Genomic DNA, 13,810 nt, shown 5'->3' on the forward strand with positions numbered 1-13,810 from the left:
ACCCAGGGTGGAAAACTTCAGCACAGAAAACCAACTGTTCAGCTTGAGTAATTTTCTGCCAGGTTGTGAAAGAGGCTGATGAGTCTAATTCTTGCTCAAAATGAAGTAGCCTCACACTGTCCGTGATCCCAGAGTGCAACCCACAGATTTCGGTAAGACAGGGCTTGTGGTTTCAGTTGAAACAGGGCATAACCCACATGAATTTGACATGTAAGTTTCTTGGTAAGCATGTGATATTTAGGTTGTAGGAATGTGTAGCTTGTATAACATATTGGGTTTCTGTATGGTCACAAGCTACAGTCCTCTTATCATCAGACGTTACTAGCCACAGGCCACATCCAGAACCTATCACCCACTGCAGCGGTGAGTAATATCCAAAAGGCGATAAGAGCAATTTTGTCTGACTGTATGTATAGAAAATCAATACAGGTGGAGTCAGGAATCTGACCTCTGCCCCTTACAGGACATTTAAAAATACTTCTGTGGCCTTAAGCTGCTTTACTGACTTTGCAGACCATGAGCAGATGAGGTGACTGTCACGTGATACTATCCTAATGTTCACTATTTTCTCTGGAAGAATGTGCAAGCTCTATTGTGAATGAAAAAAGCTGTTTGGTAAGTACTTGAGGTTAAGTACTGGCCCACAGAGTGAAAGCAGTTTATATTATTTATTTATAAAATTATATATATATAAATAAATATTATATTATTTGTTTATACCATTAATGTGAACATATGGCATGTACCTTTTTCTGCTTTCATTGTGCTTGTGGCTCTGCAGTATCATTCAGCTGGGGCATCAGTGTACTTTCCCTTTCTTTGCCAAGTACCTGGACTCCGCAGGCCACACACTGTTTATTAAAATATTAATATAATTTCAGGTGATGAGGTATGAAAATGTAAATTTGAAGGAAAATGACAACCTGGATCCGGCAACACTGAGTCCATCCAATCCACGAGAAAAATGGCTACGCAAAAGGACACATGTCAAATTGAGAGTGAGTACAAATCTTAATATATGTGGCAGCTATGGAACTTGGATTTGAGAGCAATTTAAATGGGGTTTGATCTCCCAAAGCATGAGTTTATATAACTGAATATTATTAAAGAGCTGAAAACTATTAACATAATCCAGAGGCAAACAAATTAACAGTTATGGAATAGGAACATTTTATTCTTGGTTCATCACTGCCTGTTGGGAGAAAGTACATTTCTTTCTTTAGGTAACAGAGGGGCCTGAAGTTCCAGTTCAGCAAAGAGGTTGTTCTTCTATTTTCTTATATGCTAGATGAATCCATAAATCAAGAAAAAAAATCTTTTCTTCATTCTTCAAATGCTACTTCAGTTAGAAATGTCAGTTAAGATGCATGTGTCTTGCACATAATCATGTGAATTTATGGTACCACTTGAAGTGAAAGATAATTGGTATTCCCTTGAATGTTCTCTCTTATTTGGTCATCTTGAGCATTCTTAATAGAAAGTCTATTCAGGAACGCACCATTACTGGAAATATGCTCCAGCTGAAACAGGAGCACAGTTATGCTAGATGCTTTAAGGTGCACTGTTACATACCTCAGACACTGTCCAGGACTGTTTCTGTGTTACTGTTCATAAGATCATAATAGAGACAGTAGCCTCATTACAAAAGCAAACACTACCTTTCCCACTTTCTGCTCTCATTTCAGAATGTGACTGCTAATCACCGAGCTAATGATGTCATTGCAGCAGAAGATGGCCCTCAGGTACTAGTCGGGCGCTTTATGTATGGACCTTTGGACATGGTGGCTTTAACAGGTGAAAAGGTAAAGTCTGAGTAATCAATTTCCTTGTGTTTCTGAATCAACTTGTACTAGAAACAGTTGTTGCATGTTATACATGAGTGTACAGTACCAGAGAAAGCCTTACAGTGAGGAGAGGTATGTCACTAGCCCCCATCACTTTGGCAAAAATCAGCTGTAAGTGGGCTTTCCTGATAGCTGGCCTTTTTCCCAGTTTTCATCCTTACATGATGCTGACCGTCTCCTCTGGGTCATGATGAGTGCTGTGCAGTGATTTGTCAACCTGCCATCCAATTGTACCACCTACTGGAGACTATTAACTTCTTGAGCAACGAGGAAAGAGTTTTATAGTGGTTGGCAAATCACTAAAAGAAAAATGTATATCCCTCTATCTAGGTAAGACAACTAGATAAAGGAACAGGGATTCTAGAGGCTAGGTGGCTGCTGTTTCTCTTATACATGGAAGAGTAAAGATTAGTTTCAGAATTTTAGTAATAATATGACACAATTGGAACTGTCACTCCTAAAGCTGCCTGCAGTAGCCAGCCTTACAGCTAACAAAGCCAAGCATTAAATGAACACATTTGTTCATATTCACTGACACTTAAGATTTTTTGTGGAAATTAAGAGCGATGCTGCTGAGCTGAGGGTGAAACTGAAGCGTGGAGGCTTTTACTTGGCCTGTTTTGTGGATGCCATTCTGCTAAGATGCAGCACTAACCTGATCCCTCCAGGGATCAGCCTGCTGATGGCATGCCTTCTTTGGAGTATATTTGCTAGTCCAGAGGAGGGATGGATGTTTCTGGAACCATGTCTCTGATGACCATGCTTCTGTCACAGCTGGGTGTTGCTAGTCAACTCCACAAGACATAAGTGATGTGCTGCTTCTAAGATTTTGTCATAGAATTCAGCATGCCTGTGCTGGTACATATTGAACTGTCAATCTAAGTTACAGTTGTGTTTTTAAGACTGTCACTGCTTCAATCTTGTTGCATATGGTTTGTAAAAAAACCTGAAAGCAGCCCCATCGCTTGAGTTTACGGCAAGACAGGATCACAGATTTTGTCTGATTTTGAAGATTTTAATAATTTCTTCATCGGCTTTTATAAATTTCTTCAATCTGATCACATTTTATTCATTGATAAGGTTCTTCTGCCACAAAGGGATCATTAGTGGTCCTTTGAAGAACACCAAAATTGTATGGTTCCAAGATTTAGTAATTTCCTCATTGTGTCGTTTCTCAAAAGTTCAAAACATCAGTTAAATTTATCTGAGTGTATTAGATTGCATTGAAGATCTTCAATTACATCTACAGTCAGGAAGGCTGCTGTGTATGTAATGGATCTCTTAACATGCATTATTTATGCCTATATCCTAGCAATACCTCAGGTCAAAAGTTGGACACTTTGTAACTGGTACAGTGCAGAAAGTAGAAGAAACAGTTTTTATCACAAGACCGTTGAATCTGTCGGAGGAAAGGCCATTCCTTTCCCATCTTCCCTAGTGGGAAAGAGGAAGTTGGTACACATCTGTATTCAAACTGTCAATTCACTTTGCAGTCAAAAAGCAGAAGAAAGGAATAAACCCATTGTTTGGTCCTGGTAACGCTTCTGATTCAGCAATACCTGTCGTTTCTTTCCTTGCACGAAAGCTCATCCCTTGAAAAAATCAGTTCTGAATTTCATCTGTTCAGAATAAATTTAGTGTTACAGTTACATCCCAATGTCACGTAACATCATTATATCCAAGAGCCTATCTGCAGAGTTATCAAAGATACCCGTACAAAAGCATGATCTCGTAAGCTGCTGGCGGATCTTGTAGAATATCTGGCTGGCTGCCTGTTGAGCATTGAAGTCCACATAAACCTTGTATGCCTAAATTCTGTAAAAATTAAGTGCAGAAGGAGAGCTTGGCAGATACCTCCTTCAGATTTACTGATCTACTTAGTGCTAAAAAGTGCCAGTTCAAGTCAGACAAAGTATTTCATACACTGGGTGTTAATTTTGATGAAATATTTCTGTTGAAGAAAGCTATATTGATGAAGCCTTTTGGAAAAAAAAAATCCTAATAATTTGAAGTGTTCAGGTTTTGCATTTGTAGGCAAGGTTATGATTTGAGAAGGATTTAATTTTGCTAATAACCAGGTGGAATTTTCAGTTTTGTAGGTTTACTGTGCAAAAATGTAATACACACATGCAAGTTGAAATTATCTTTTTTTCTAGTTTGGCGTTCCTACGAAATTTCTGAGCTCTGTACCTTTCTTTGACACCTGCAGTGCTAAAACTGAGTGCTTTAAATGTTGAAAGTGATAAACTCTTGTATTGTGCTCCTCTGTGAAGTTTTTACTGGATGTGCAAGTTCCTTCAAACTTCCTTGTAAGCTTTTAGTACAAGCCATAGTTGGAGATACTAACGTGATATAGGCTTGGCAGGCCTTGTAAATAGGGGCATTGCCTGCTATCACACTAGATGACTGTTTTGGTGTTTTTGCAGGTTGATATCTTCATAATGACTGAGCCATCTTCGGGTAGGTGGGTGTACTTTGACACAGAGATATCCAACAGCAGTGGCCGGATATCCTACAACATACCCAAACAAAAGAGACTGAGAGTTGGTGTGTATCCCATCAAAATGGTGGTCAGGTAATGGCTTCAAGCTGTGATGGGTTGTTGTGATCAGGAAGACACGAAGGTGTGTAAGATTGAAGGGGGTGCAGAGAGATATTTTTGTCAGTTTCCTTTTCTTGTTCTTGTCACTGTGTTGCCAGCTTAGATTTAAAGCAGTGATCATCTGTTTACCGGCCAGCTTGGAGGTGCCTAGGCCAATGGGCTTATCTCTACTGCAACACAAACCCTCAGTGCAATTCAGTTTAGGAGCACTTGGTTTTGCAAAATAATGTGGACTGGATGACTGCAATCAGTCTTCTTGTGGCAAGAATTTATGACTTGGGATATTTTGCAGCCTGTTCATTGGGGAAAAGACTGCTGAAGGGTATGGTTTTGTGTTCTTCGGACTGATAAGAAGCTTTTCTTGTTGAAATTAACAGTAAAGGATGTACTGCCTTGCTCTCAGCCACCTGTTTATATCTGTTAATGTCAGGATGATCAAAAGAGTTACCTTAATTGTGTACTCAAGACGATGCTTGTTCTCAGTGGGGAAAAAGGAAAAAAAAGCCAACAACCCAGCATCTGAAAATAACAATTCATTGAGATAGAACCAATCAGCTCTCCAGCATTTCTTAAAAATCTCTGTGCTAAGTAAAGTATGAAGTGTGAAGACGTGGGAAATAAAATTTGTTGGCCTAGGTGCAGGACTGGGGTAGCTGTGCTTTTTTTAAAAAAATATGTTTAATAAATGTCTAGTTTAGTTTAATAAAGGAGCCTTAGTTTAATACTGCACTGCCTAGCCACTTAGGAAGTAGCTTTACAGCTTCCTTTGAATCCCTACTTTGGCAGCTAAATCAGTGGGATGAATTTGACTGAAACAGAATGTGTTGTTACCCACCAGTTCACCCAAGGCCAAAATCGATTTGCAATCTTATGTAGGGCTAATTGAGGAGGAAGAAATGTTTTAGTTCAGTGTAACAGAACAATCAATTCAAGACAGGAGAGTTACCTAAAAACAGATCAAGTGTATTCAGAAGCTAAGCTCCTATGGGCTTTTAGACTGCAGGAGTAAGTTTAAAACAGGAATGAAATAAATTGTCCTGCTTCTGCTTATTAAGCTATGCATACATATTGTAAGAATCTTCATCATCGGATACAAATTTCTAGATCATACAATAGTCATCTTTCTAAAGGAAAGAAGCTGTGGTCTTCAGATTACATTTTTTTAGGGAACATGAGGTCATGGGATGGTAAGAGCTTTGGTTCACTTTGTGCTTTATTAGTCTCTTAATGTCAAGACCTCTTGGGAAAAATACATCGTGAGGAGAAGGTTGTATCTCACGTGCCTTCCCATGAGAAAAGCCATCTATGATTGCATTTCTCTTTTGGTGGTTTGGGGTAGGCTTTTTTTTTACCTCCCCCCCCACCCCTTTTCTGTATTGTCATTCTCACTGTAATTTGCAAGGATAGAGGGATGGGTATTTAATAGTATTACCAACTGTTTATCTAGTGCAGAAAAGCTGATATGTGTTGTACATGCCAACAAAAGGAGCATATCAGTTCTTCCATTGCAATTTCTAATAATTTACCAGTAACTGTAGACTGCCAGAAAAAAAGGTAGCCAATTTCCGTGCTGTGTATGTGCATATACATAGCATTCATGTCTTATATGTGTACATATATAGACAGGTAGCGTGTTTGAGTATTTCAGGCTGTTTTGGAGTGCTTTTTCCTGATTCTTTTAGGTATTCATACACATGGGATTTCTTATTAAAGTCAGCTCCCGAATTTCTCCTTGGAAAGTTGGTTCCTAAAAGCTTAAGTTTTAATTGCCTCACATAGGACTGAAATCAGAAGCCTTATTTGACAGTGATTTTTGAAGCTCTAGATCCAGACAGATCTAATTTCAGGCCTTAACTAGAACATGCAGAAAATACATTCTGACATTTTGTTTTTTAAATGTTTTTATTGCTTTGACTCTCCAGAGGGGACCAGAGCAGTGCTGCAAGTTACCTGACTGTGCTTCCCCAAGGAATGGAATGTGTTGTGTTTAGCATTGATGGTTCATTTGCAGCAAGTGTTTCAATTATGGGAAGTGACCCCAAAGTCAGACCTGGGGCCGTTGATGTTGTCAGGTAAGTGAGGTTTGCACACTTCACTTTTTATATCTCTGACTGTTCTATTCGAACATAATAAGAAGGAAGAGGGCAGAATAGGTGGGTTGTTTTTTTTTACTAAATACTTCTTTAGAGGCCAGGATTCTTTCCAGGTGTATTTCTATATTTGGTTGGACGTCAGGCCTGCCTGATTTTCAGAGGGGTCTTAGAATGCTATGGTTTACTTGGAAATTTGTGGTTTAAATTGCCTAAAGATTACAAGCTGCTTCTTGGGAATACGGCCTTAAAATGTGTACAGTGAATTAATAATGATTCCATGTGTTACTGTGATAAGCAAAGAGTGTATTTTGTGTTTCATTACCTTCAAATAAGGACATACTTCTGCTTCAAAAATATCAAGTGCCATGAATACAAGAGGTTTTTTTGGAGGAAAAATTAAAAGCCCTTTTAATCCATTCTTGCAAGTCTGTTAATGTCACACTGGGTGGGGAAGTAACAGCTGTCATTTAAGAACTTGCATGGGAATGGAGGGATGTCAGTTTTCAAGGGTTTCTACTCCTTACAGCTGAAATGGCAGAAAATCTTAAAGGTTTCAAAGGTAGCAGAACTTGATGTGTAGTCTATTCTAAATACATTTTTAAATAGCTCTCAAATTTTATCTAAAATACTGCATAAGAGTCTCTTGCTTCCCTCAGTCTCCCTCAAGATGTAGACATCGTTACTTAATTTCTCGACAGGACCAGAGACTTGGGCATGCTGCTTTCCACTTGTTGGAAGATAACATCTAACTTCTGTCTGGGTCTGTGCTGAGCAAAGAAATGCTGACCTGACCAGTGGGTATTGTTTCTCTTTCTGCACCTACATAATTTATGTGCTGTTTCTGACAGGCATTGGCAGGACCTGGGATATCTGATTATCTATATTACTGGCCGTCCAGATATGCAAAAACAGCGTGTGGTTTCATGGTTGTCTCAACACAACTTCCCACAAGGGATGATTTTCTTCTCAGATGGACTTGTTCATGACCCACTGCGACAAAAGACCATTTTTCTCCGGAATCTCATGCAAGAGGTACTAGAAGCGTGTTTATAGGTTTAAAACATTTTTCCAAAGACTGTCATTCAGTGAAGTTAGAGATCTGCCGTCCTTTTGAACAGTAAATTTTACTGGCCATCACAAAGTCTCTATGCCATTCCTCATCTCTTTCCTCATTTTTGAAAGAGCAAGGAAGGCTGATAAAACATCCAGAGGGACATCCTGGTATGACAAATAAGTAAACTAACTGCTTGTTCTTTCCTGTGTGCGTATCTGTAGTTCTTGCTGGCACGCAGACAGGTTTAGCTTTCTGTGCTTTACAGGATGAGGTTGTTTAACAACAAACTAATCCACTGCTTCATTGCAAAACAAGTGCCATCCTTGTAGTGCATGGTGTTGAATAGAGCATTCACTTTGGAAGTTAATATTTGTTTCAGTGCCACATCAAAATCTGTGCCGCATACGGTTCCATGAAGGATATTTCTGTGTACAATGTTTTGGCTCTGTCACCATCCCAGATCTACATAGTTGGACGATCAACAAAGAAATACCAGGCGCAGTGTCAAGTAAGTTACTCTTGCTACTCAGTCAGGAAGTCCTAGGGGGAAAGTGTGAATGCATGCACAGACACACACAGACACATGCAGTGTTTCAGAGAAAGAAGGGCAGTTTTGGTTTCAGATGAGGCATTTTCTGGCAGGGCGAATAGTAAAGAGAAATCAAGCGGTCATAAGTTGTATCTGCAAGTGCATGCATCACATATTGCTCAATGACAAAATGGAACAGGTCACTTTAAAAAAAAAGCGAGGGGAGAAAGGAGTATTGGTACTCTGTAGGTATCTAACTGGGATGCCAAAGATAGGAACTTAATTCCTTACAGAGCTCATAGGTTGAGGCAGCAGTAATTTGTCACTCCCTTTCTTTCCTTCCTATTTCAGTTCCTCAGTGAAGGTTATGCAGCCCACTTGGCCTCGCTGGAGTTCAGTCTCCATTCACGACCCAAAAAGAACAACTCTCGGATGATCTTGAGAAAAGGCAGCTTTGGCCTCCACTCCCAGCCTGAGTTTTTGCGCAAGAGAAACCATCTCCGCAGGACTATGTCTGTCCAGCAACCTGACCCACCTTCTTCGAACCCCAAGCCAGAGCGTGCCCAGAGCCAGCCTGAATCAGACAAAGATCATGACAGGCATTTGCCCTCCGTTGCTTGGGTTCGAAGTGGAGTTCAAAAATTTGAATCTGTCCCCTAGGGAGCTTTGGAATACAGGTCCTGGGTGCACCCCATTAAACTTGTAGGCATGCCTCAAAGATAATATTTAGGCAGCTTCAGACTAAGAGATGTAGAGGGGAACTTGTACCTCGGAGTCTTCGCTGCTTTGGAGTCTGCCTTCTTACACCAACTGGGGAACTTCCAGTCTGTTCCTCTTGACATGTTTGTTGGGAAATTTTAAAATGGTCTATAACTATTGCAAGTGCTTATACCATCAAGGAAACAGGAAATACCTTAGGGTTTTTTTTTAGAACAGATATAACAAAATGTGCAATAAGAGAAAAAGCTGTAACAGGCTGATTTTACTCAGAAGTAGGATTGTGATATCAGCTAACTAGCTGCACACAAAATGGTATACACAGTAGGTCCCATGGGTTTACAGAGAAGGTTTACACTTTAAACATTAAATAGTTGTATCTGTTTCCACTTCACTCTCAATAAAGCGATACGCTTGCAAGGGAAGCAGAGTTGGGAACTACAATAATGGGTGGTCAGGATTTGTACAGCAAGATGCTTTTTGGGTGCCTTAAACCCAAGATTTCCTTTCAGCTTACAGTGTTGGTCAACAGACCTCAACATGGGCACTCGTGTTTGTGTGAAGTGCTGGACGTCAAGTAAACAGGAGAACTCCACTTATGAACCAAATCATAAAAGCTTCATGTTAGAAATAAATGTCTGCCACAGTTTGAAGCAGTTAGTGTTGCTGTATACAAAGTAACGTGCAAGTGTACAAAGATCACATTGTTTTGTGGAACTTGGTGACTGTGCAAAATGTGTGGACTACTCGAGTAAGGAGATGGCTCTGACTATCTCAGTCCAAGATGGATCCTAAGATGGTAAGCTAAAGGGAGCCCTTTTACTAAGGGATCTGCAAACTTCAGAGCAATTCATTTTTTTCATCACTCTAACTAGAATTTTGCACTGGAGGAGAAAAAAAGTAATGGAATTCCTATGGGTAAATAGTTAACCTTCTCATGCTTTATAGCAACTGTGTTAAGACAATCTGTAGCATTTAGAATTGACAGTATTTGAGCTTCAAAGAATGGACGTGCCAAATTGGAGGTGCCAAATAGATGTTTTCCTACTGATTTAAATTTCTCTTGGATCTCTCAATGAACTCGCTAGAAGTAAAATGTGAAATTTCCCGAAGTGGTAATATTTCTGAAGTAGTGTAGTTAGCTTAAGATAGTAGCAGTTTGCAGATTCTTCATGCAGGAACTTCCACTGCACTAAATTCACCAAGAGAACTTTCATGACTGAACCGAGGCATGTTTTAAAACCTGCAATGAAGTTGCAACTGCACATAAACCCCTCTTTCTTTAAAAGTTAAAACCAGACTATGGACACTGAGAAAGCTTCAGGTCAATAGATTTCTTTTCCAGGTTGGTTGGTTGGATTGTTTTTAATTTCAGGGAGTTGGCGTGGAGAGGGTGTCATGCTTCCCCACGTTACTTTCAGGTTTTCCTAGTGTGTAGCTAGACCAGAAACAGTCTCTTGACAAATCTGTTGGTTCATGTTTTTGAAAGTTGGCGTGTAAAGCAAACAAGAAATGCAAAGGAAAACTACTACGACAGTGCAGAAGTAAACCCAAGTCTGTACTCTGTATGCACTGGAGTTACAGTGTGCTTTTGAAGAGCATAGTAATATGACTTTTGCCTTAAAAGGCAGCAAAGTAGCTTATAAATGGAGATCTTTGATTTAGTTTTTTAAATGTTACTTGGCAAGATTGTCAGTTACCTATTTCAAACTTCCTGAAAGATCTGGCACATCAGTAATTTGGTTTTTTCCATAATGCTTCCTTTAAGGGAAGGGGTAATCTTTGCTGAAGATTTAGGAAAGATAATAAAAGTTTGGTGGTTCATACTAATCAGGAGCAGGTGACTACTTTACAGGAGGCTGGGGTTTTATGCTGGGTTGCCAAGTCAGCCAGCCACAAAAGCTAAGTGAAAGATACCGACAGACTACTTTGAAGCAGTCTTCAGGTTTACAAATGCTTTCCCAGTAATTTCACAGTTCTTTAACACATAGGCTTGGAGGAATTATTCTGTGTTCTGTCTTGGCCCACTGTGTGTATTAATTCTAATCACAAAGTCCGTTTCTTCTCCTGTCCTCTGCAGATAGGAGGAGGTTGCACAAGTACACCAGACTCCGTCTCCCTCTAGTCCTGTTCACTGTTAGCATGTTCCTGCTCGTTACTTTTAAATAGGCGTGGGAAGCCTATAAGTAGGCTTGTGAGGGAGGAACTCACTAGGCAAATTTAAAATTTGCTGAGGTGGCCTAAAAGCAACATTGATTGATCACAAAGGTCTTTTAAGCACTGGGTGCTGTGTAGCACGTCTCCTGACAGTAATCACAATTCCAGCTGCAAAGTTCAAAGCTAATGTTGCTTTAGCCATTTACCTCTATTATCCAGGAGACTCCAAAATCTATTTTTTGTTTTAATTGCTGTAGTAGAAATACTTCCTTTCAAAAGAGGGATCTGTGTGTAATTCTCTGACTGTATTAAAGGAACTAGCACCTGAGCACAAGGTTAGAGAAATCTACGTTGTTAAGGTCTGTCGTTTACTCTTGCAGACACAATGTCATTTTGCAGGGTACCATGTCATGAAAACTCTGATTTTGTATATTTCTATTAATAACCGGGTCACCTTTAAAGTAGTCACTCTGTTGGCTTCTCTTAATATTATGAACTAGTAGTAGTAAAACAAATGCGTGTGTGTGTGTGTGCATGATTTAGAGTGGTAACAATTTCAAAGTTTCTACACATGGTATTGAAATCAAGCTGAAAATATTTTCCCTGACTTTTATTTCCTACAATATATGAGAGCTTCTGTGGCGTTTGCATAATTCCAACACTACTTATTGCTCAGGGATAGAATGGTTTATCTCCTGATCACGTGCCTCCAGCTGAGCACTTTGGCAAACAGTGATACAGGCATTAGCTTGGAGGTTAAGGCTTCATGTTAATTAGGAGTAGATCTTCTGAAACATCAGATTCCAGATGCGTTTGTTTTGAAAGCCCTAGCCAGTTTCCACTGAAGTGGTAAAACAACTTCTGTTGGAGCTGAGAATATGAACCAGGCAAGCGTGAGTGTGATTTTAGACATCTCAACTAGGTTGGCAGTTCAAGAAATATTCTGTGGCAATAGCTGGGGACCTCAGGCACGTTGCACCACTGTCTTCCCACCCCTGCCCTGCCCCAGCTATGTTTGGGTGATCCCTGAGGTTTGTCTGATGAATCAATCACTGGGTTTATAGCATATTTTTTTTCAGTTGTATTTTCTCTTAAATCATTTCCTTCTGGTCAGAATTTTAGTTATACACTTTGTCCACAGGAAACTGCATGCGGTGTTCATGGGCATTCAGTTTGCAACTGGATTTCAGTTTTACTTGTGCTTTCATGGAAGGATTATCAGTCTTCCTAAGTAAGCCGTTTGCTGAGGATAAGCCTGATCCTACAGTCTTCTTACTGCAGGTCCTCATTGCTGCAGTCTCTGTGCAGTCAGCACTTAAAACTTTTTAGGCTGTGGAAGTGTTAAAGCATACACAGATGGGAAAAGGGACAGAGAACTCAGGTGGGAATGGTGGGTGCCCGAGGAACATGGGTTAGACTTAGTTCTAGCAGCTTTAGTGCCTCCAGTCTGTTACAGAAAAGCATGTTCTTTTGACGTGCTAAATGGAGTAAGCATAAGTGAAATCGTAAAACACAAAACCTTATTCCAGCAGGTGCTAAGGCAGGAGAACAAGTCAGTGCAAAGTAGGCTACAGTTGGAAGCATTTACTTCTTTGTCCTGTTGATACAGATCCAGTTTTAAATTACTGTAAAAAATGGATGTGATCAATAGCAGTGGTAGACTTACCTGAGATATTGTGAAAACACATCTTCACAACTGTGGTGTTTTGGTTTTGGGTGTGTGTTTCTGTGTGTGTGTGTGTGTAGCTACTGGAAGACATCTTACGCTTTGGTGCTGCTTTCACAGCAAATTTGTAACCAATATATTTTTAAAAAAAAAACAAAAAAAACAAAACGAAAAACAAGATGGCTGTTTATTCAATTTTGTTGTCTAGTTAGGTAAGTTTGAAAAAAGATATCATTGTATAAAGAGTGCAGAATATTCCACAGACCTGAATAGTGATGTTGATCCAAATCTGCTTATTTTAAATATTTTTTTTTTAAAAAAAAAAAAGTGTTTGCATACACTAGTGCTCTTGGAACAGGTTCTTGCTTGACCAAAGTACTCCTGTTTAGTTTGTGGCATGGTTTATATCTGTTTGGCATAAAATTTTGTTAGCTGTAAAAATGACAGGGCATCGATAATTCTTGTTTGTTGGGATTCATGAGAACTGCCATTTTGATTTGTTTACATGAAAATAGTCTTAATTCTTACAGATTACTTCACCTATTCCTCTATTACCTAGGGAAGTCACTTCTAAACAGAGTTAAAACCTTCAGTGGTTATGCAGAAGGGGAATTACCAGTAAACCAGAGGAAAAAAAAGTCACACTTTACTATTAAAATAAGCAGAACATTGACACTTTATGTGGAAGCTCCACCGTTTGGCAAAATAGCCTTTGTTTGCCATTATTAGTGGACAAGTTGTCCCATTTACACATTGCAGTCTTCAGGCCAGGGCACTGCTACTGGGTACATTTAAGTAAATCCCCACTACTTAGATCTATAGTATCATCATGTACTTCGTGGAATAAATTAGAAGAGAAAAAAAAAAATTTCCTTCTTTCTACATTGTTTCCTGTCTTAAATTTGCAAAAAAAATTTTGCTTATATGCATTTTTGATAATACCTGAAATCAATAGATATTTTCAGTTTTTAAAATTTTAAGTGCAACAGTTGTTACTGAACAAACTGGATTTTCCTCAGGTTTTCATCCTCCTCTTGCATCTAAGCAACAGAAAGGAGTATACATCATAAAAGTACTGGATGATTGGAGTATTAGCACCTTTTTAATAAGCGAATTGGCTTAATAATGGAGAGATTGTACACTGCAAT

The 13,810-nt window shown here is 39.3% G+C and overlaps 1 protein-coding gene across 2 annotated transcripts in view; it reads left to right on the forward strand.

Annotated features, from left to right (window-relative positions):
- PITPNM3 (PITPNM family member 3) overlaps window positions 1-12,837 on the forward strand; it is a 116,542-nt gene extending 103,705 nt beyond the window's left edge. For both annotated transcript variants that reach the window (XM_055721695.1, XM_027806200.2), the window contains exons 13-19: window positions 882-998; window positions 1,686-1,802; window positions 4,271-4,419; window positions 6,369-6,518; window positions 7,388-7,571; window positions 7,973-8,101; window positions 8,474-12,837. In XM_055721695.1, coding sequence (XP_055577670.1) covers window positions 882-998; window positions 1,686-1,802; window positions 4,271-4,419; window positions 6,369-6,518; window positions 7,388-7,571; window positions 7,973-8,101; window positions 8,474-8,782 — 1,155 coding nt within the window. In that variant the 3' untranslated portion in view covers window positions 8,783-12,837. The remainder of the gene's footprint in view (window positions 1-881; window positions 999-1,685; window positions 1,803-4,270; window positions 4,420-6,368; window positions 6,519-7,387; window positions 7,572-7,972; window positions 8,102-8,473) is intronic.
- The last annotated feature ends 973 nt before the right edge of the window (window positions 12,838-13,810 follow it).

Source organism: Falco cherrug, chromosome 1 (genome assembly GCF_023634085.1).
Source record: "Falco cherrug isolate bFalChe1 chromosome 1, bFalChe1.pri, whole genome shotgun sequence".
Lineage (NCBI taxonomy): Eukaryota > Metazoa > Chordata > Aves > Falconiformes > Falconidae > Falco > Falco cherrug.